General features: G+C 42.9%; 1 protein-coding gene across 5 annotated transcripts in view; it reads right to left on the bottom strand.

The window, feature by feature from the left end:
• The window catches only part of LOC119655295 (D-beta-hydroxybutyrate dehydrogenase, mitochondrial), a 122,622-nt gene extending 99,169 nt beyond the window's left edge, over positions 1-23,453 (bottom strand). The window contains exon 1 of one of the 5 annotated variants that reach the window (XM_038061115.1): positions 22,831-23,453. In XM_038061115.1, coding sequence (XP_037917043.1) covers positions 22,831-22,854 — 24 coding nt within the window. In that variant the 5' untranslated portion in view covers positions 22,855-23,453. Of the gene's footprint in view, positions 1-3,665; positions 3,797-22,830 lie in introns of those variants that run through there. The other 4 variants (XM_038061116.1, XM_038061117.1, XM_038061120.1 and 1 more) reach the window with 4 other exon arrangements.
• Between the last annotated feature and the right edge of the window lie 546 nt (positions 23,454-23,999).

Here is a 23,999-nt window from a genome sequence, read left to right as displayed (position 1 = left end):
CCTTGTCGTAGACCGTTGCTGATGTTGAATGGTCTCAAGAGTGATCCTGCTGCTTTTATCTAGCCTCCCACATTGGTCGGGGGGCCTAGTCTATTAATTTTGTTGGGATACCGAATTCTCTCATGGCCGTGTACAGTTTTACCCTGGCTATGCTATCATAGGCGGCTTTAAAGTCGATGAATAGATGGTGCAACTGTTGTCCATATTCCAGCAGTTTTTCTATCGCTTGCCACACAGAGAAAATTTGATCTGTTGCTGATTTCCCTGGAGTGAAGCTTCTTCTTCTAGGCATCCCGGCCTAGCAAGGTAGCGGAGAGTAGGTACTCAAGAACGTGATACTTCTATAGTTGCTGCACTGTGTGATATCTCCAGTTTTATGAATGGGACAGAAAATGTAAAACTTGTACGCCTTGTGCAGTTGCTCCATGTACTTTTCGACAGAGTTCGTGCTAAGTCTCTGCGCGTGCCCGCGTTCTTTGAGAATGCAGCATTACTCAGTATGCAGCATTCTTCCATTCCGTTGCTAGCTTACATTCTTCGTCAAACCAGCCGTTCCGACTCTTTTTGCGGCTGGGGCCAAGTATGTTTGTGGCCGTATTTATGATAATGTTCTTCAGGTGATTGTGTGGATCATTTGTTGAAGCTTCATCTCCAGGATCTCTGTTGACTACGGTTATTACGGTATCCATTTCCCTTTTAAAGGTGTTGCGGAGGGCTGTGTTGTGGATGGCTTCAGTGCTAACTCTCACCTGATTGTCAGAGGGAATTCTGGGTGGTGTTGTTATTCGAGCTCGAAGCACCACACCAACGAGATAGTGATCCGAGTCTATATTGGCGCCCCTATATGTTCTGACATTCATCAAGGCTAAGAGGTAGCGGCGTTCGATCAACACGTGGCCAATTTGGTTGAAAGTGATCCTGCCTGGAGAGGCCCACTTTTGTTTGTGGACCGCTTTCCGCGCAAACCAGGTACTTCCAACAACCATTTCGTGTGACACTGCTAATTGAATGATCCGTAGTCCGTTATCATTTGTATTTTGGTGTAAGCTATGGGAACCAACGTATCGCCTGAATACTGGCTCCTTCCCTGCTTGACTGTTAAAATCCCCAAGTATGATGAATGAAAAAGAAACAACAAGTTTTTTTATTATTTCAGATAATTTATCGTTGGAAACACCGCATAATTACACTCACAGCAGATTTCATTTTTTCAGTGACTAAGAAACCTACTCCGAGCAAATGGTTTACTGGATGGCCACTATAATATATGGTGTAGTGACTCTTCTCCAGGAAGCCGGTCCATGTCCAATGCATCTGCTGTGACGCTGTAATATCAGCCTTATATTTCAGGCTCAGCTCAATACCTCGCCGGCTCGAAACGATCTGCCCTTAACTGCGACAATTAGAAGTTTCCTTTCCAAACATCCGACCTCTTGCCAGTAACATCAGGATTACCGCAAGGATCCATTTCAGGACCTACCTTATATAACATTTTTGTCGGCTGCTTTTCCCATTCCTGAGACAGACACTGACATTATCGAATATGCCGATGGCACCCTTATCTTCGCGTCAAACCTCCGCCCAAATAAGGCCACCAAAGCAATAGAAAAATACTTGGCAATTCACAGATGATCAAATACTTGGGAGTTAAGTTTCACAAATTTCTCAAATTTAATCCGCACCTGGAGCTCGCTATGTTTAAGTCTCGTGACACAGTTAGTAAGATCTACTATCCCTTCGCAAGAAAATGGGTCTTAATGTCAACCCCAAACTGATTCTCTACAAGACGCTGTTTAGACCCATCAACCGTTACGGAGCACCTACATGAATCACCTGCTCCAACCCTCCCATGAATAAATGTGGAGCGTTTAAACGCCGAATACTAAGATATTGCACAGGTCTATCTTATAACTGGAAGACTAGAGAGGTCGGGAAAACGCCGAAGTATATCGGCGACCAATAGTGAAACCACTTCGAGAATATGTTCTCAATTTGATAGAAAGGTTTTTCGAGAAAATGGAAGACCACCCAAATCCATTAATTCGGCAACTCTACCAACAGTTTAGTACATCCCTATTGACCATATTTCTCAGGCCCTGTCAAATAGTCAGTAATAACCTCAAACTCTCCATCTTTTCCCTCTTTGATATTCCTGGTCTGGTATGGGTATATAGATGATAAGCACAGGTGATGTGTGATTATATGTAGGAGTTTTAAGTTTTATGTATTATAGTTGTAAATATCTTAAGTAAGAATTAAGCATGTAAATAGTAGTTTTTTGAGTGCCTAAGGAAAATAACTAAAAAAATGTCAAGATTGATGTATGTATATGAAATTCTCTGAAAAGTAAATTTACATAGAAAGTCGGGTAGGACTAACAAATGTAAAAGCCACCCATTGAAATAGAATTAAGATAGCTAAGTTCAACTTAAGCTAGAAATAAACTACCAATGTTGAGATGTAAGTCACTATTGAAAATAAAAACACTAAGAGCTAATGACCGGAATTCTTCTCGCGCACGTACCGAAGAAGGTCAAACATACGCAATGATTTTTTCCACCATACAATTTCTGGTAATGCGGCGGAAGCTACCTTCATTGAGACTAAACTAAGAATTCAAAATCTACCGGTGTTTCTTCCGCCCTGTCGCCCTCTATGGTGTTGAGAACTGGCAAGGATGTCATCTCATGGTAATGAGAACGAAGATGTTGCGCCTATCACCGATAAAAATTTGGAATCCGATCTAGACGAGACGATGCCTCTAGCTAACTGGACAAAGACTACAGAAGAAGAAACGTCAGTGTCTTAAGGCAGCAGTATTCATAGCATGAAACACTGCCGAATTAGAGGTAGAGCCGCATTTTGCGTTACTTGGTAGTGAAGTCACGGAGTTAAATAGTCAAAGCTATCAAATGTTTCCCCTGACAGAAACGTGTTTCAGCTATCTCCAGGGATGGTATCACATCACTTGGTGAAATAAAGAAAGTGTGAGGTGATACCCTTAGAGATATTTATAATAGCTATAATGACCTCTGCAACCTTGCATACAAAAATGCGAGTACCGAACTCATGAGTACAACTATTGCCTATTCTCCGATAATATACGAACAAAACTTGAGTTATTTTCAAACGTGGTTTTCTGAAAAGATAGATACCCCACTTGAGATGCCTCCAAATAAAACTTGAAATGAACCGTTTGTAAATCATCAAGAAATAGCGAGAGTGAAAGATACATAATAATGCGTACGTCAAAATAGACGGAAACACTTCTGACAGACTATTAGATTCTGTACTATGGTCGGGTTAGAAGTTTCGAGAACGCTTAAAGATACATATCAAAAGTAAAATCTACAAGTATGTTAATTGGCGGTGTTATTTTTACTGTGCGACTTTTTCCTTTTTGTTGTTCCCACTGCACACGAGCCCAAAATATACATCCAGATACTTTTGTGAACGAACGAATGAACACATTATCAAAATATGCGGTTGAACTAAAAATTTCAATAATCCATTTTCAAACAAATGCACTTTGCATGTTACAGATTCTTTGGGATATTCACAACACAGAGTGTTCGACACCGTGAATCAACTTTGATAGTACAATAGCTTTGGCGGAATAGGGCGTTTTCGGTGTTTGTTTATTGTAACAAATCGTAATTCATTACCATTTTGAGTAACAAAACCGCACAATAAATCTAGAATAAATTGCTTGAAAACCGCTTTTAATACTAATTAATCGTAAATAACTCCAAAGAAATTGATTGAGTACGTTTCGATTGCACGCTTAACTCGATGCTTATATTTCAACTAAATCTGAAAGTGCTCCCCAGCACATTTCCCTCCACATATTTGCGTTTCATTTCAAAAAATTCGGCATATTGACTTGTGGAGAATAAAAAAAAAAGATTTTCTTTTAAAAATATCTGCTTTCTATTTCGGTTATTTAGATAATTTCACCGCTCATCATCTATCAAGTCGGTGGAACATGCTGTCCACAGATATTCCGCCAGTGTCCGGTCAGATGAGGTTTGGTTAGTGAGGGACATAATCTAAACAGCGGAAGTATTTAGTTGATTGCTCGTTGGGTATCTGAAATTGTAATTGAAAAGTGTTTACATTTCTCCTTGTGAACTCATTAGGAAAGGTGAATGCTTTCCAATTATCTAGGAATGCTAGAGTGATTTTCGGTTGAGCTGACACAATGAACTTTTCAATGTCATTTGGGTTGCTTCACAGTAGGGAAAATGCCTTCCGTGGAATTTTTTGATATCCGCAGTTTACGAGAATATATTAAAAGCATTGAGTCTCAGCAAAATCACAGATGTGAATCAAGTGATCAAATCCATTGTAAAAAAATTCTCCACGAACAGCCCATGTTAAAAGAATCCTCTTCTTTCTTGACAGCTTGATGCGGTGCCACCTGCGTGTGTCCAAGATCGAGATATTCTAGTAGTACCTGTTTATATAAATTCATTCAGTGCGCATCCTTTCTTAGCCCATTTTCCAACTCTCGATATAGGTATACTAAATAACTGTCGCTTACTTTTTTGAATCACCCAACAGCGGGAACTTCAAGTTCCCCATAAAAGGGAGAGAAATAATCTGTCATGCTTATCATCTTTAGCATCGAAAATCCTGTACGAGTACATGGATTTATCCAATTTATTTGTAGATATGTTATAAAGAGCATATTTGATGTCACTTTTCAGATACTATTATCTGCCGAAAGCATCTGGACCAAAAATGATCTCGATGTCTGATAGTATTACAGAATTTTCCATTGTACTGATATCTGATGACGGCAGAATTTACACTTCGAACAACATCGAGTAATTTGAAATAAACGCAAGTGAAATGTTTATTTGATTTATTTATTTAATACTTTTTATGCCTTCGGTACTAATCACCGACATCAATAGGTTGTGTTTTGCACTATTGTAATATATTTGTCCGAACCTGGGTCTACTAAAGCTCGAAGAGTTGTTTGATCGCTATCGCGTTTATTATTACCTCGATTACCTCTACAATTCCAATCATTACCATACATGGTAATCGAATTTGCTGCTCTCCCTCATCTTATTAATCTGCTGTATAACCTCAAATCATTTAAACAAGCGGAAGGTGGGAAGGACAGGGTTCCACCAAACCGGAGTTTTCCCGGGGGGAACAATGGTGAGGCCCGTATATTTATTATCACATTATCACATATTTTATCACGAAATCGGGTTTTCCCATAATTTTCATCACAGGTCTGATGTTTTTCTAAGAATTTGTTCAGGTGGCTTAAAAGGTTGCTGCAGTGATCTGCCTAAAGTATCATATACCCTCGGTTACACTGCGCCGGTTGCGTATTTAACGAAAAAATTAAGTTCATCTGAACCTTAACAATGTCCATTAACAAATTGTGACTCTTCAGCCTCCTATGAAAAGGATACCTTTCGCAATTGGGCAATGCACGTTCTCTGGACTGGTTGATTTGAGACTTCCGGTGCACGGGTTGTAAGTTGCGGATTCTTTCTTGGGGCTGCCAACAGTGATGGTAGTTCATCAAGTGAATGTATAGTTAGGGGGCAAACGTTAACCATTCCAGTGTGTTTTTCTTCATTCGCTCCCGCCTTTACGTCCTTCGATCACCATTACAGCCAAGGCAAACATATGCTTCAAATTTAGTTGCGAAAGCGCACCAATCATTTACCGCGCCTCTCTTCACGCCGACACCTAAACAATGGCTCCTGCTGCCGCTATCTTAGGGTGATAACTTCTTCTTTGCCGCAATTTTAGGGGATCATCAGATCATCAGAAAACTCATCGCTTCGCCTTATCCTTATTAGCAGATATCTCGCAGGATGGCTTTATAATAGTTCTAATTCCACACGAGGAATGTGAATCTCCCGTAGCAAGTGGACTTGGTAGTGACAAATAGGCCGACCACGACATGACCCCCAACCAGAGAGCAATTTCGTGTTACCGATGATGATGAAGGATACTACTTAACATTCCATGAAGATTTCTAGACAAGGAGAATGAACCGCACATAGGACTGACTTAGATTTCGTGAAACACCTGGTTAGAGACTTTGAAGGCTTTCGAGTCCTCTGGTTGTTTGGATCGTTTCACTTGGGAAGCAAGTTAAACTAATTTTCTGTTCGATAATTTTATGTCAAGTTCTTCCGTAAATTGTCAGTTAATTTTGGCTTCGGGCTTCTCTTCGTCGATACATGGGTATATTTGTTTATGCTCCCGCCCCTATTTTCCTCCGGTAGTCTGGAGATTTCTAAACTTTATAGGAAGTTCAATGGCCGTTTTCTTCTTACCGTGTGCAGCATCTCGTATTTATCATATTTATGGTGATGTTATGGTTCCCACTTACCATATGCGTGACTACTGATGATTTTGTTTCGCTCCCTGTTCTTTGTTTCTTCAATACAGCCTGTGCTTCCCCCAAAAGTTCTCTGATCCTGGTGGCCGCCAGTCTTTTAACTTGTCCAATGTAGATGTGGTCGTATTCCAGACAATCGGTTTTGTATATCCCACTCCTCTCATTCTTTTGCAGGCAGTCTTTTGAGGAACCCAGTTTTTGTCTTAGCTGTTGTTTCATGCTTGTAGGTATCGGCATATGGTATGTTGTTCTATATTAATTTTTTTGAGTAAATGCCGGGAGCTCTATTTCTGTCCTCTCAGCTTTATTATTGTTGTCTGTTTAGGTACGTTAGTTCTCTCCTCTTCAGTTGTCTTTTCTTTGATCTCATTAGATGCTTTACTGGTTTTCCTTGAGAACGATTTATATTTTCGCCTTCTCGAGGTGTTACTTGCTTAGCGGGGCGGTGTACATTCGATGGATGTGGGAGTTGATGGGGGCCACTTTTTGATCCCGTGAATGGTTAGAGGCTATTGGGATGGTTCGCTGGGTGTGGGTGACTTTCCTGTGAATATCAAACTCCACCTTGCCCTCCCTGTTTATTATTTTGACATTCGAAAATGACAGGTTGTAGTCTACTCCCGGCTATATTGGACTTGCCTACATGGAAATTGCGTGTTGCGTCATACGGAAGGTCGCGGTTCAATTCTAACTGATGGCGGTGGTATTTGTATCGTGATTTGACGTCGAATACCAGTTGACTCAGCGGTGAATGAGTACCTGAGTCACGTCAGGGTAATAATCTCGATTAGCGCAATGTTGATCACATTGCCTCCTATAGAGTACTGTCATCCTGTAGTGTACCATTACGGTTTTGAATGAAGTGCTCTGTCACACTTCAAGGACCTGTTCCATTTGGATTGTTGTGCTAAAGATTATTACTATTATTAGTGGTAATGTGGTGTGGTCGTTTAATATTTCCTTCAGTTTTTCTCGGATCCGCTCAATGAGCTCTTCTCTGTCCTTCACCGCGGATTTACATTTGAGCTCTAAACTGCTTAGTTTCGAAACCAGCCATTGTGCTAGTTTCTGAACTGACGGGCTTGATACGACGATTTCCTTTCCAGGTTTGTATATAGGTAGGCACCTAATCCTTGGAAGTGTTTATTCGTTTCATCAATTTTGGCAGGGGGTCATTCTTTAGTTCAAGAAAGTTACCATGGTTCAATTTTTCCATGATTGCTTCATCGTACTCCTCCTTGTTTATGATTACAATCGCACATTACATCGGGGACAAGGGCCGTTTATATAAAAAACTGATTTGCCTTGAGATTCCTGACGATGTCGGCTTGTTTGTTCTTTTTGGTCCTCTTATTCTTGCATCATCTAGTATGATTTTCGCCAGTCCTTTTCTTACAGTTTCTGTTTCGTGTGTTGGGCCGTATTGAATGACCGCTTACATGTGTACTATTGCATCCAGTATTGGGATTCTGCTTTCCTTGAGAGCGTAGTTCATCCCCGTGTCCCAATAAAGGGTTGATTCACCAGCGTTGCAGGAAATGCGTTGAACAGGGACCGGTTTCCTGGAAAAGAGTCACTACACCATATATTATAGTGGCCATCCAGTAAACCATGTGCTCGGATTAGGTTTCTTAGTTAGCCAAAAAATGAAATGAAATGAAATGAAAATGAAAATGCTGTTATCGGTTTTGAAAATATAAGTGAACGGCTATTTACTCTGCACTTGCGATGCAAATTTAGAAACATAAGCCTCATTAACGTTCACGGCCCTACAAACGAGACTGCAGAGTCGGAGAAGGATACCTTCTACGAGGCAGCAGAACGAACCCCTCGAAACCTGTCCCAAGAATGAAACTCATACTTGGGGATTTTAACAGCGAAGTAGGGACGGAGCCCGTATTCAGGCGATACGTTGGCTCCCATAGCTTACACCAAAGTACAAATGATAACGGACTGCGAATTACTCAATTAGCAGTGTCACACGAAATGGTTGTTGGAAGTACTTGGTTTGCGCAGAAAGCGGTCCACAAACATATTTGGGTCCCAATATAGACTCGGATCACTATCTCGTTGGCATAGTGCTCCGAGCTCGAATTGCAACAATCTCCTTTGACAATCAGGTGAGAGTGAATACTGAAGCCATTCACAATGCAGCCCTTATGTAATACCTATACGGAGAAATGAATCTCGTAATAATCGCAGCTAACAGATATCTTGGAGATGAAGCATCAACAAATGATCTTCACAACCACCTGAAGAGCGTTATCATTGTTACGGCCACAAACGTACTGGGCCCCAGCCGCAAAAAGAGTCAGTACGGCTGGTTCGACGATGAATGTAACCTAGCAACGGAACGGAAGAATGCTGCGTACCGAGTGTATTCTCAAAAGACGCAAGCACGCGCAGAGACGAAGTCCGTCGAGCGGAGAAGCGACTTCACAGACGGAAAAAGACTCCTGGCAGAACCAGCAGGTCTGTGAACTTGAGATCTTGGGCTGCAGATTAATGAAAGCAATATGAAGTACATGGTGGCAAAGTCAAATCCAAAAGCCAACCAACCGACAGCATCAAATCGCACTGGCCAAACGAAAATAATATATATAGAAGACTACAACTTTGAGACCGTTGAAAATTTCTCCTATCTAGAGTCCAAAATCACTACTGTTAACAGCTAACAGAGCCTATTTTAAATTACAAAGGCTGTTTCGCTAGAAACGTCTCACCATAGGATCGGTACATTGTGATATTGGCAGTCCTTATGTATTTCTCGGAGACGTGAAGTCTTAGCAAGAAAAATTACCGACTCTGGGTTCGAGAGAAGAGTCCTCCGAATAACTTTTGGCCGCCTACATGAGGATGGACGATTCTGCAGCCTCAATAAGGTTGGAATCTAGGAGCTATACCACGACCGCCTGATTGTGGATAAAATCCGGCTCAACAGGTTTCGGTAAGGGGTCCTCTAATCCCTATTGGTCAGGGTGCTCCTGCCCGGAAAGCCTATATGTTAATATCTATCTCAGATGAAGCGATGGCGTACGTCAAGATGCCAGACAGCTTTTGGAGATATCGGATATCGAAGTGGTGGACTTCGTCGCAAAACTGGGATGTATGGAGTTCTTTACTAAGGCAGGCCTAGACCGAATACCGGTTGTTTCGCCGTTAGTGATGATGAAGATATCGGGGATATATATCTATAGTTGCTACGTTAGATCAAGCCTCACATGAGGTAAGTATAAATCTTTGATCGAAATTTTCATCCGAAATGCAGATTCGCATCATTCGAAAACTATTGCGGTTGATTTCCATGTCAGGGCTGAAGAGTTGGGCAGCCGCGAAACAAACACAAAAGAACGAATACTTCTTAAGGCTTTCTCGCACCAAAAGATCGTTTCGGCAACCACAGAAGGATCAAATTCCGAAGAGGAGAAATCATTATCAACAACAGCGCAACAACTGGTATTCGGTCTAGGCCTGCCTTAATAAGGAACTCCAGACATCTCGATTTTGCGCCGAAGTCCACCAATTGGATATCCCTAAAAGCTGTCTGGCGATCGGCCTATACCATGGTTCTATCTCAGGCAGGATCTGCTTCGGAGGAATGGGTTCTACAATAGGCAAAACATTTGCCAGTGATACCCTACTTAAGGACCTCCAAGCATTACACGCGTAGTGACTATAAAACGGTTGGCTTTCAAACAGGGCGCAATATTAGACCAAAAGCATGCAGAACTCCAGACATGGGATGGACTTCTAAAAAGTTCGATGAAGAAACATTTTTGGAAGCAATATCAGGGAATGCAATGGATATGGCTGCATAGATTCTAGAACGAATGCAGTTGGCTTGTGATGTTTCCATGTCGCGGCAAATAGGATCCTTGGCTAGGTGCCGCGACGTACGTCATACATATTGTTCTCGCGTTTCTGAAAGGAAGGCAGCTTTGTTGCGACTCAGATGAAGGCCCTAAACAATGCTAAACAGCCTATGGTTTACCACAAGAATCGGCCCTCGGCCCTTTGTTATGGAATATAGTGTCTCCTTCGCGGTGTCACCTCCATTGGATTCACAGGTTATATCGGAATTATAATCAAAATGAAACCAACAAAGCAATCTGAACCAAAAAAAATCATCTTTTTTACATTATAACGTTTTTCAATGATTTTCCACTTTTCCAGTCATTTCTAAGTTTACTTGCTTCCACCAGCTCCTTCCCTCAATTTTGTCCAATACGACAAATTCGCCAAAGTGGGTCACAGGGCTGTTTCCAAGGGAGTGAAAATACACAACACGAACTTGCTAAACTGTCAAGCATTCTATTATTGGCACATTCATAATAATAAATTAGAAAATATCTCATTTATCCAAACCGAAATGTCACATCGGTTCCAATAGAACGCCCAACTTGTTTACGAGCGCAAGAGCAATCAGTGACCATTTCAATTTTCACTTATGCTGCAATCACTTGTGAGCCTTCTATTTTTAGGGGTGAAGTAAAACAGGCAATAAAATATTTCATTTCTGCTATTTCTATTAGTTGACCGCAAAAATAATTAGTACACTATTCGCGACATGGTTCTGGAGGCCATTTTATTCAGTTGGGTATGCATCGGTTCGGGGCCTAAGAATGTATAGATTTTAGATGAGCTAATTAAACCAACTGTTCAGTGCTAGTTTGTATGAAATGCCAGCATTAAAATGAAATAGAAATGTTCGAAGATGAAAGTAAGTTTGTTTTAATGGGTTGTAAGTACGGACATATTATTTCTTTGCTATTATTAAGAACATGTTGCGCAACTTTGACATGTTTCACTTATGCATGTACAGATGGATTTGAAACCTGTTCGAACATCAAATTTGATGGCTCAATTTCTGACGTTTTCATGATAATCTACTTTTATCTAGGGATATTTTCAGCAAATCACCATTACCCTGCTAGATCTTAAAATGAGGAAATATCTTAAAATACGATAATCTGATAATCTATTGTCTATAAGTTGTATTCTCTCGCGAAGGCATATTTTACTTACCCTGGGTAAAGCCATTTCCAGTCCCCAGCCAAATGGACTTTTTTAATGTTTTGTATAATACACAAAATCCTACTAAATTGGATTCACTGTTTACATACATATCTGCCTTTCTGACGGTCATATTCAATTTATCCTAAAACAGCTGTTGTCAGGAAATTTATCAGAATGTGTGTTGGGGGTTTACCTAATAAAACTTAATTAAGCTAGAGCCTAGGTCCGGCGAAGCTTTGGTCCGAACTGGGCCCGGATTTACGTTGGATATAATTCGTTTGGTTTGGAGCTCGAGTGAATCTATGCCAAACGGCTCCACACTGCAGGGCCTGCACAGGTGAATCCATTTGCATGTAATGAATGGCATATTTTTGTTTTTGGCTTGAGAGGCACAAATTCCAGATCAACCAATGGAAGAGTGCAGCCCTTCAAGTTAAAAACAAACTCAAAGTTTTCAAAGTTTGGCTAATCTACATTGTTCAATAGAAGACAAGGTTAAGAATACAGAAGAATACATTTTGACTAAAAGTTGGCTTCGAATACAAGGGTACCTTCATATCTTCTTTTATCTTAGCATCAAGGATTACCTTCTTAAAACTTCTGTGCAATTGAATTGAATTCACTGCATACTAAGCTCCAATTTTTTTGGGAGCGCGTAGCGGGAGATCGTGGCTTCATGATGTTTGGGGATCCACAGCCGTAGCAAAACCGACGTAACTCCCCCACGCAGTAGTGCCAATTGTGTCCCAAACCATTGCAGTTCCAGCAACCCCGAGGCGGTACAGCTTCAAACTCCACTTCCTGAATGTCGTGGAAATCCTGGTTGGCCATTTCGCAAAAAAATTCTGCTGCGTCCATTTCCGAAAAGTGACGCTTTGGACCCGAATGTTTAATCGTTTGACATACGGTTAAGCGGTCTTGCTGGTTCTCAAATTTTTCGACCTATTCACATAACTCACGGATTGTGGATCGCCCGGTTGATATCGGGTTAGGAGCTGCGTGGCAGAGTCTTAACCAATTCAGCCTCCTTGGACAGTTGGTGAAGTCTTGACACCAGACGTCGAATCCTCGATGGAAACCTGTGAAGAATTTCCATTCGTTCGGGATCGGGCTTCGGAAATCGATCGCGGAGAGTTGTCCACAGTTTCGCCCACCGAGCGTCCGGGTTGGATTGCCAGTACTCCCAGTACCAGTTCGCCATCTCGCCATTCAGGAGTATGTACATATAATCAAGCACAACAGAGAACTTCCCTTGCACAGTCGATTGGATCAAGGATTCGAATCTAAAAAGGAACTTGTCTCTAGGCAGGAACCCCTCTGACCCATTATACCTTAACCCCAGGAGTTGAAGGTATGTGATATTTTGTCAGGGGACAACATCCTACGAGCACGAACTGTCAAACTGGGAGGGAGTGTCAAAGGGGGCAGCGACGCCGAAAGCGTCACAGGAGCTTGGGGTCGATCCATCGTCGAAGGGTTTTTTCAAGAGCTGTTTCTCTTCCAACACCTTCTTGACGGACAAGCCGAATCTAAATCTCAATCTGGCTTCCAGATAGGACATCGACGGCGATTCCTGGGTCACTTCGTTGGGTGTCCTCTGTCGGAGAATAAGTGGAGTCTTCGAGGGGTCCAGCGCTGCTTCGCACGCGCCCCACGATAATGGGTGGAAACCCACCTCAAATCTCAAAACTCAGCCAAAACTTAAACAGCAAGAAAGAAAATGAGATAAATAAAGTAAAGTATCAAATAATCAGCTGGCACGCGGGCATGTATTCTTGAGGCGTGGACGATGTCAGGACGTAAGTATGTTAGCCCGAACAAAACAAATATTTGTCTGCACTTTAAAGAGCCCTTCGGAAAAGGTGAATTGATATCTGCACCCTACAAGAAACCCGACGGTGTGGTGCGAAAAGCTGCAGCCTAGAACGCGAACGTGGTAAAAATAGCTATAAACTTTTCTAGTTTGGTAGCCCACACACTCAATACGATGCTGCCATTGCCATCTCAGGGGGTTTCCGTGACGCCATTAAAGAAGTGGAACGATTTGATGACCAGCTGATGAAGCTCACCATGATATCAGCTGATAGCACTATGCAATTGTTCACCACATATGTACCACAGACAGGCCGATCTGATGCCGAGAAAGATGCCTTCTGGCGACTTCTCAATGAAATGACCTGCATTGTGCCTGCTGATGACTATATCATCATTGCAGGCAACCTCAATGGTTATCTGGATTAAAAGGCAGACGGTAGCGTGAGGGAGAGTGGTTTTAAGCGTGCAATGAGGGTGGCGAGCGATAGTCAATTTTGCGGAGATCCATGATGGTTCATCAAGCGATTGTCGCATCTTCCCACATTTTATAGTGAGCCACCGATAACACAACGTGAGGAACACACTAGTCCACCGCGTATTAAATGTTGGCGATTTTGTGAGAAAAAGGAAGAAATTATCTTATCCCCCACTCCCACAAACATTGCCGACATTTGGACCAGTTCCACCAGTATGTACAACCGAAGTCGTGGAAGCAATAAAACGAAACGAAATCGGGGACATGTTCCTGACGACATCGCATTTGAGCTCTGGAAAGCAAAAAGCTGGGACTCAACACTATGGCTCAATGAGTTCTTTAATCGGGTTACTCAGGAAGGGAGGACAGCATCTGACTGGCAAGAAAGTACCACAGTTCCAATTTGGAAAAACTGACGTAATACTCCATGAGAAGCATCGCTCTCTTTACATTGCCTTTCTAAATCTAGAGAAAGCGCTTAACCATATTCCATGCAAACGAATCTGGTATGCGCTCCGACAAAACCTAGTATATGAAGAATTCACTTCCCGAGATCGGTCTAAACGTCATAGTCGATGGTAGGCGATCGTATGATTGGTCGAAGCAACGTTGGTTTGATACGCTGGAAGGGGGTTTAAAGTCCTCGCAACTGCATCCAGATAAACTCTGTGGCAGAAGAAAATAGCAGAGCCGATCACGAGGAGCGGTCATAATTGTAAGCGGGATAAAGGCTAAAAAAAATATGAATCGAGACCGCGGATTTGATATCCAAGGAATAACGCCTTTATTCGACGAAAAAAGTTTTAGGTCCGCCTTTGGATGTATTGGGGAGCCTCTCGTTAGATTCAACACAGAATAATTTCAATCACTGAATTTGTAAGGGTTTACAATTTCAACCTTTTCACGTAATTTTATGTCGGTAGCTTCCCTTCGGCGCAACTCAGCCGACGACATTGGAGAGCATTGCGGAAGAAGGCGAAATTTCTGGGGAGTGAGAACATGGGCGTTGCCACACCGCCAAGTGTGGCGATATCCAGAGTAATTGGACGCAAGACCGGAACTATTGGATCTATTGGATCAGTTAAAGTGGCTAGGATATTCTTCGATCAAAGATCCTGGAGACCGAGGTCCTGCGTTCTAGTGTCAAAATTGTTAGAGCCAACCATGCTGAAACAATTATGTTCCCAAGACCTTCTTTGTTTCCTAAGCCGACGTAAGAACTAAGGGACCTGGTAGTACATGTGGAATAAAGTGGCCTTGAACTCCCAATAGGTTGTGATGAGAAGGCTCAGCATATTTGTTGGGGCAGTAGCAAATGCAATCCTAGGGGACGTTTGGTTTGATCCTTCAGCTGGTCTGATAACCTCGAACGTAGGGTGCGAGTACGCGTTGGGAGTGTTCGTAGACATTGAAGGGGCGTTTGATTGGGCGTCCTTTCAAAAGCTCTGTGATGCTGCCAGAGTGTGTGGTGTGCGTGATGGTGTTGACGAAACTTTAATGAAGTGGATCTATGCTATGCTAGCGCAGAGATTGCTGTGTACTGAAGTGGGTGTCGATTGCCACCTATCAACGAAAGCGCTATGCCTACTTCTGTGAAGCATATTGATTGACTCACTGTTATACGAACTGCAAAAAGTGCCAATATACGCTCAAGCTTATGAGGATGACATGTCTGTGGTAAATGCTGGCCGAGATCTCGGAATGGTGGAAATACACAACGTGCCGTTGATTTGATTGACAGTTGATGCTCCAGGCAAGGACTTTCAGTAAATCGCCCATCTGGAAGTTATTCTAGACAAGAACTTTCTTTGGAATAAACATGGCTTATGGGATGTGTACACAGACAGGTAGTAACCTGGATATATGTCGATATCATTAGGCCGATGTTCGCTTATGCATCCGTAGTGTGGTGGGTTAAGGCGAAACAAAAGAGTTTTCGCTGTAAATTATCCACACTACAAAGAACTGTGTGACTGGGTATCACTGGTGCCATAAGGAAGACATCCGGCGCAGCTTCGAATATATTACTCAATCTGCAGCACTTAGATTTGTTTATTCACAACACTCTAATGAGGGAAGCTCATAAAATAACTCGATTAGATCTATGGGGAAACAACGGACGTGGGGGGCACAGAGCATGGGAAGAGTTGTTGGGAGAACTGCATTTTCTCAATGCCTTCTGATTCTGGGATCCCCATACATCTGGTTAGTAGAAGATATGATGTTATCTTGAAATAAAGAGAAAACTAGGACAAACCGGAAGAATGCGTGTCAGGATATATTTGACGTCTTCTGCACCGATGGCTCAAAAACAGAACAGGGTTCTAGAATAGGAGTTTACCTTTCGAATAAAAACGAGAAGTGGGCTTTTCCCTAAGGACAACTCACAACGGTCTTTTAGGCTGGAGTGTATGTGATCCTAAGGGCGGCATGGATAATTGACGAACGGTTGGAGAGCAGACGCATCGCATGCTGTAGCGGTAGTGAAGCTGCTTTGAAAGCGTTGAACAGTCCTCGATTAAACTCTGTTTTTAGATTCAATACGGTCATTGTGGAGTAAAGGGAAATGAAATCTCGGATGCTTTAGCTAAAGGGGCTTCAACTTCCCCCATGCCCGGACCGGAACCAGTAATTGGGATGTCAGTCGTATTGGATGATGCTGCTATCAAAAACTAGGAACAGAGAGAAGTTCAAAGGACCAAAGTGTTCTGCGTTGTAATTTCGGCAAAGCCTAGGAATCGGGGAATGAAAGTAGACTTCGAGCTCTGCGAAGGGCACGTTGAAAATATCGGCGCTACGTGTGTTATAAAACGCAGGACGGCAGGTGATGCCGTCAGCGGCGGTGCAGTCCATCAGACCCGAGGAAAGTTTAAAAAATGTGCATAGATCCAGATGGGATCTACGCTGGGGAAGGTTAAGAAAGCGGAGGCGTGAGGGGTAGTCCACACGAGAGCTTTTCTTAAGGAAGAGGGAACGTTGCACATTCTCATGTCCAGATAGCTGAGTAGTTAGAGCACAAGGCTGTCGTACGGAAGGTCGCGGTTCAAATCTTGCTGGGGGCAGTGGGATGTGTGCCGTGATTTGACGTCGGATACCAGTTGACTCAGCTGCGAATGAATACCTGAGTCAAATCAGGGCAATAATCTCGGGCGAACGTAATGCTGACCACATTGCCTCCTACAGTATTCTGTAGTGTACCGTTACGGTCTTGAATGAAGTGTTCTAACACACTTCAAGGCCCTGATCCAACACAGATTGTTGTGCCAACGATTATAATTATTATTATTTTCAAGGGCAAAACAATCACAGTTATAGGAGGGAGACCAGATCACGGAGCGATACTCAAGAGTATTCCCCACGAGGGAATTGAAGAGAGCTAAGGAGGGTTGGATGGAGTCACAATGAGAGGAGGAGCAAAGTATAGAGCCTGACAATTTTGCAGGTCGATTGATGACATCGAGGTAATGGGTGTCAAAGCGGAGTTTATTGTCGAAAGTGACTCCGAGATCTTGAGTGGTATTTAAGCAGGATAAGGAATGTCCGCTAAGAGAGCTGACAGCTGACATACCTTTCCAGGATTTTGGAACAGGAGGCGAGGAGGGAAATGGGACGGTAATTCTCGGCAAGCGTACGATCGGCACTTTTATGTATGGGGATAATGAGAGCCTCTTTCCACAAGCCGGGAAATTGATTCTCTTCGAGGCTTTTGTTGGAAATAAGAGATAGGGGAAGGGAGATGGAGATTGTGAGATTGTGAACCCTATTCGCATTGGGTGCTATTTGTAGGAATGAAAGTGTGGGTTAACGTACCCCTTAGTAGAAATCAACTGAAGGACGGCAGACCTACTTGGTCACTTCTTAAGTTTGCGAATAGCTTTGCCCTCATGGTTGACTCCAGGCAACCTGAATAGTCATTCTAACTAAACCAAACATTTACGCTCATTACAGCCACTAGGATCCAAAAATGGCAAATGGGGAACAATTTTTTAACAATGCGATCATTCATGAGTGTAATGAATATTCCGATATATATCGGAATTGTAGTAAGTTCTGACTCAACTTTACAGAAAGTATCCACTTTCCTTTCAGTATCCATTTTCCTATAAATATGGCTATGTTCGCATTATGAATAGTGATATTTGTATTCCTCATAGACAACGGCAATATCCGCATAATGCGAATTTTCTATTAATGATTAACATTATCTAAACATAAATATCTCTACCAAAACATTAGCAGCATCTAAGTTTCTAATGTATAGGCAAACTTTCAAAAGAAAGTTTGATCATCCCTAGGACGAAATGGTTGGACGAAGTTAAATTATACTCGTAGGCAGTAATGCTTCGAAAAGATACTTGTGGCAATCTTAATTTTGAAAGAAAGTACACCGTATTTTATACATTTATGAGTGAACTATCTAACTGGCCTGAGAACAAGTCAAATTTATCTTGTAATTAACGCAAAATTGTTATCCGTTTCTCAAAAGATAGAATCCCACGGAAGCTTATGAATCACATGTGTTGGTGGTTCACGACACAAATTTAGGTACCTTGCATGCAATATTAATCTCGTCTTCTTAATTCTTTTCCAAAAACAAAAAGGGTTTTGATGGATTTTATAACATAAGATAATATACTAGAGTGAGACCAGGAAAAACTTAATCTGCCCAATGAAAGCCCTTTGTCCTTTTGTGTGGGGTTTCAGGGGAGTCCTTACTTGTGAGATCCAAATCAGCTCATTTTAAAAATAAACAAGTCGGGAAACCGGAAGCTAAAGGCTTCAGGCATTAAAGGTTTTGTGTATTTCTTTTATAAAGAGATTTGAGTGTGCATTTGTCCCATTAGCACGAAGCACGTAAAATATGCATATATTATGTGAAAATTTCCACTTTCAAGTGATATTGACATTCATAGTCTTGAATTTGCAGAGAAGCGGCAGTTTTCACCTAGTATAACTTTGTTAGTAATGAAGTGATTTTCACCAAATTTGGCAGGATCATGCTCTATGCCGTTGCCTATATTACTGAATCTAGGGTGCACTTAAGGGGGTTCTCCCGTCAATTACTAAAAAATTTATTAACTTTATTTGAACAGGTTTCGGAAGGAAGGGTATTTCGGAGCCTAGGCACCATATAGTGGCAGCCCTCTGATTTTTTTCAGATTTTTCTGTTTAGTAGTTTCTGAGAATGGGTTCGTTGAAAAAATGATCACTTTCAACCCCCCGCACTCCCCACCTTTCCAACAAATGTCAAAACTAAGACCGGCTTCGAAAATCACTAATCGAGACCTTTCATTTGATACCCCACATCACTATATTTGATAAAAAAAAATGTACACCCCCCTTTTGCATTTATGGGCACCCTCCCTTAAATTCGACGTAAAAGGATGTAACTCACTATATGCGTGAGTGTTTACAGTTCCCACCTTTTTATCGAATTTGGTGACAATCGCTACAACCGTCTCCGAGAAAAATGCGTGTGACGGACAGACAGGCAGACAGATAGACGGATGGAATCACCGGGCATAAGATCATCATGCCCGAAACCGAGAAAGATGTCAGGCTGGTCCGCTAAAGCTCTGGATGAGCAGACCTTCATGGAGGTGTGGGTAGACCAACCTAATAAAGCAGGCGCCTGGATGGAAAGAGCTGCCCATGTGGTCCAATGCATCGCCAAAGCGTGTGTCGCGTCCATGCCGAGGAGGTGCTCATTCCCCAGTAGAAGACCAAACTACTGGTGGAATGCTGAACTAGCCAGCCTTCGATCAGCCTGTCACCGAGCCAGAAGAGCGGCTCAAAGAGCGGTAGGCAGAATCGACCAAGGGCAAAAAGAGCGCGCCTATAAGGAAGCCCGCAAAACACTCAAGCTCGCCATCCAACGGAGCAGGAGGGAATGCTTTAAGGAGCTCTGTTTAGAAGCGGACGTAAACCCGTGGGGGAGCGCCTATAGAATCGTGATGGGGCGATTCAGAGGCCGATTATCCCCGCAGATCACGTGCCCTTCACTCTTGTTAAAAATTATCCAGGGGTTATTCCCTCAGCAAGAGGAAGGCATAGACAGCTTCCAGCGACCTCTGAACGACACGGCAATACCGCCAGTCAACAGTGACGAGCTGCTGGAAATCTGCACTAGGATAGGAGATAACAAAGCTCTGGGTCTGGATGGCGTGCCGAATAAGGCCCTTAAGCTTGCCGTGACTTCCAGACTGGGCATATTCGCTGAGTTGTTCGAAGCGTGCATGTCCGAGGGGATATTTCCTGCATAATGGAAACGACAGAAGTTGGTGCTACTGCCTAAGGCTGGCAAACCTCCAGGTGAGCCAACCTCTTACAGACCTATTTGTCTTTTGGACACTGTGGGCAAAATGCTAGAGCGAGTAATCTATAATAGACTACTCCCGATTGCTGAGAGCCAGGGAGGTCTCTCAGATCGGCAGTATGTGTTCCGTAAAGCCAGATCAACCATTGATGCCATCAAAATGGTTACTGGATTGGCCGAAGATGCAATCCACGGAAGGGGCAGTACTAGCAAATATTGCATAGTAGTGACCCTGGATGTGAGAAATGCATTCAATTCGGCCAATTGGAGCCTAATACGGGATTCCCTGGCGAGGATTGGTGTTCCCGCTTATCTTGCAGCTATTGTCAACAGCTATTTACAAGAACGGAGGCTTTGGTATGACACCGATGACGGACCGCAAGGGTACGTTGTCTCCGCGGTGGTCCCACAGGGCTCCGTACTGGGCCCACTGCTGTGGAACATCATGTACAACGATATTCTTAATCTTCCCCTTCCGGAGGAAGCCACGGTGGTGGGCTACGCCGATGATATAGCACTGGTTGTTGTCGCCAAGCATCTCGAAGATGCTGAGTTATACTCACGCGAAGCGATCAGTGCTGTTAAGAGTTGGCTAGAGAGTTCTGGTCTGACACTTGCGGAGGAGAAAACGGAAGCAGCCCTTGTCACCAAGCGCCGAAAAAGAAATTTTGCCCGTATTCAAATTGGGAATCATATCATCGCTTCTAAGCCTGCGATCAAATACTTGGGAGTGATGATAGATGGAAAGCTTAGCTATAAGGCACACGTGCAGTATGTCTATGACAAAGCATCCACTGCGAGTGTGGCCCTGGCAGGAATGATGCCGAACGTGGGAGGGTCCCGGCATGCTTCCAGGTTGCTTATTGCTAGGGTAGTGAGTTCGATCCTGCTCTATGCAGCTCCAGTTTGGAGAAAGGCATTGCAGGTTACATTTAACGGTAACAAACTGAGTTCAATCTACGGAAGAACAGCCCTAAGAGTGTGCTCGGCATTCAGGACTGTCTCAGATGATGCAGCATTCGTCATTTCTGGAATGATGCCCATTGACATCTTGGCAGATGAGATGACGAATATATATAATGCGAAGTCTATCTCTCCCTTATCGCAGACGAAGAACGCCGAAAGGGAAAGATCGCTAAATAGATGGCAAGAGCGTTGGGAACGCTCGGGAAAGGTTCGGTGGACACACAGGCTCATCCCTGCCATCAAAGAGTGGTTGGAGAGACGACACGGTGAGATTAATTATAATCTTACTCAGTTTCTCACGGGGCATGGAGGATATCGCCAGTACCTGTTCAGGTTTAAACTGGATACCTCACCCGACTGTCCAAACTGCGATGGAGTCCCAGAGGACCAAGAGCATGTATTCTTCCACTGTTCAAGGTTTGTGGAAGAAAGGAAGAACCTAGAGGAGACTCTAGGAGAGGTGCTCGTACCAGAGAATCTGGTACGAAGGATGCTAACATGTCAGGAAGACTGGGATGCCATTAACTCCATGGTTGTATCTATCCAGAGCAAACTGCGAAAGGCAGAGGAGACCAGAAAAACGCGGTTACATACGCCGCGTAGAGACGAAAGGGGACCAAGCTAAAATGAGCTGACTCCGCCCCGTGATGTAATACCGGACGGTGGTTCCACGGGGCTTGGAGGGAGTCGGCGGTGGTTTTAGTGGGTAAGAATCCCACACGCTGGCGTGTCCAGGCCAGTGTCTTTTGAAGATTTCCACCTCCTCAAAAAAAAAAAGACAGTCAGACGGATAGATAGACAGACAGACGGATAGACAGACAGACAGAAAACTGATTTTAATAAGGTTTTGTGTTTACACAAAACTTTAAAAAAATGCACTTATTGTTTATTTTGATCGCAATAAAGCCAACCAACTTTGCAGACAAAGAATCTTTTACTCATTTATCCTTCAGCGGGTGGTTCGGAGAACATACAAATAATTTCGCGCGTTCATCACAATCAAATATTTCTTTGCAGTCGAGGCTGCACATTTAATTTCCATTCAAAAAGGGTATTTTTAAAATAGTGACCGCAAATGTTCTGGTTTTTTTGTGCATTTTGCCAAAAATCATAAGAGAGCACTGTCCTCACGTTGGACAGTTTTAATGAATCCATGACACCAGATACTGTAAATTTCCAAATCAATTTGAGTCTTGTCTCTCATTAAGAAATTATTAATTTTAAAATGCAAGAAGAAAAGCGAAATTATCTGCCATCCAGGTCTGTATGCGCGTATTCTCGTATATATAAATAAATTCCTGAACTCTTGACGATTTCAGCCCGAAATCTTTCTGACCCAATCACATCCAGATTGAATGTTTTTTATATTTTCAATGTTTTTCTGCTGCTATTTTAAATCGCTCGGTTGATCGGCCAATGGAAGTAGGGAAAACTCAGAGATTGTCCCAGGGAAAATCATTTTCAGAAAATAAATGCTATAATCGACCAACCCACTCGTATTTTCATAAAAAACTGACACACAATCTCACACAAATCCGAGGACGATTTTCTCTCTTTTTCAATGCCGTTTCAAAGATTTTCCTATTCACTTGTTAAAGTCAAGCGAATTTTCCATTTTCCAACTGTTGAAATATCCAAGTCCGCGATTGCCGCCACTCTTTAGCGTATTGTGTAACGCCTACCCGTTCGGAAAAATCTACGCAATCGATCAGATAATGCCGTGCAATTAATTAGGCTGGCGTCTAGCAGTTGCATTTTTAGGTCGGTGGAAGATTGCCAAAGGGCACTATGTGCTGGTTTCACTTTGCCCTAGATCCAGATGGACAGGAAAGGATGTTCTCCGCGTTCAGTTAAAAGACTTACCGTCACCTCGCCTAGTCCCAGCATCTTCTTGCGCTCCGTCTTTGCTTCTAAGGGATGCAGTGGTTGGGTCCTGGTAGTTAATCCACAGGTGGACTGGTCGACTTTTCCGAACTTTGTTGGGAATGCACTGATTTAACTACTGTTTTCGATTTATCGATACGAATGTGTAAAAAAATCGACCTCACTCCACGCCGTATTTCCGTGTCTTCGGCTTAACTCTACGGACTAACTCACTAACGCTGGGCACGCTCTTCTTTCAGAAGATACTCTTTAATCTTTAATCTCAGCACGAGATCATTTTCACGCTGCCGTCACGCTGCACACTGTAATCTCGAAAAGTTTGCGGCCGGTCTGCGATCGCTTATTAAAATTTTCCCTACTTTTCGGTCACAAAAATAAAAATTTTCATCAAAACCGTTTTTATTTCGATTGGGATCTTGATTTGCGTCTCTATGACGGCGGCGGATACTGGCTAGGGGAGCGGCATACGTTTTCGCTGCAGAGCCAAATAGATAGATAGATCTTGGGATCCGTCCACAGATTTCGGGAAGCTGAAGAGACGCGCGATCTGGACCCGCCGAGATGGAGGTGGCAATGGAGTATTTTTGGAAGAAAAGCCAAAGTGGATAGCCTGGCGTTATGTAAAACTCACTGATCCCGAAGCGAATAAGCCAGGAACCGACTGCCGTTTTGCGGCGGACATGAGCTTGAATGTCGGTCGAAAGAAATGGAGTAATCGGCCAGCACAACATTGTTGATCTTGGCTGACCGCTGTTTGCAGTCTTGCTTTTTAGTGGGCCACTTCAGGCTGGTTAACCCTTTCAGATTTCTCTTCAAGAAGATTGTAAACAAAGTCTAAATCCAAACAATCTAAACAGCCCCGACCCCACTAACCAATAAAATTAAGCCCGCAACATCCAGCAATATCTTAGACTTTGCCACGGATTTAAGATATCATGGAAAAGGAGAACAACTTGAGCACCTTCCGATAGTCTATCAAAGTGCCACCTAGTCCAAGGGGGTTAATTTTCTGCGTACTAATTTGCATGAACAGCTTACCCAACAGAATGTTACGTTAATCCATTCGCGCTTTGCGAATCTTCTTTATGATATCCACACGCTGAGAGATTGAAAACACTCTCGAGAATTTTGTAAAGTGCAACCTGCAT

Source organism: Hermetia illucens, chromosome 4, assembly GCF_905115235.1.
Source record: "Hermetia illucens chromosome 4, iHerIll2.2.curated.20191125, whole genome shotgun sequence".
Lineage (NCBI taxonomy): Eukaryota > Metazoa > Arthropoda > Insecta > Diptera > Stratiomyidae > Hermetia > Hermetia illucens.
The sequence above is the reverse complement of the archived record's forward strand: the minus strand, read 5'-3'. Positions and strand labels throughout refer to the sequence as shown.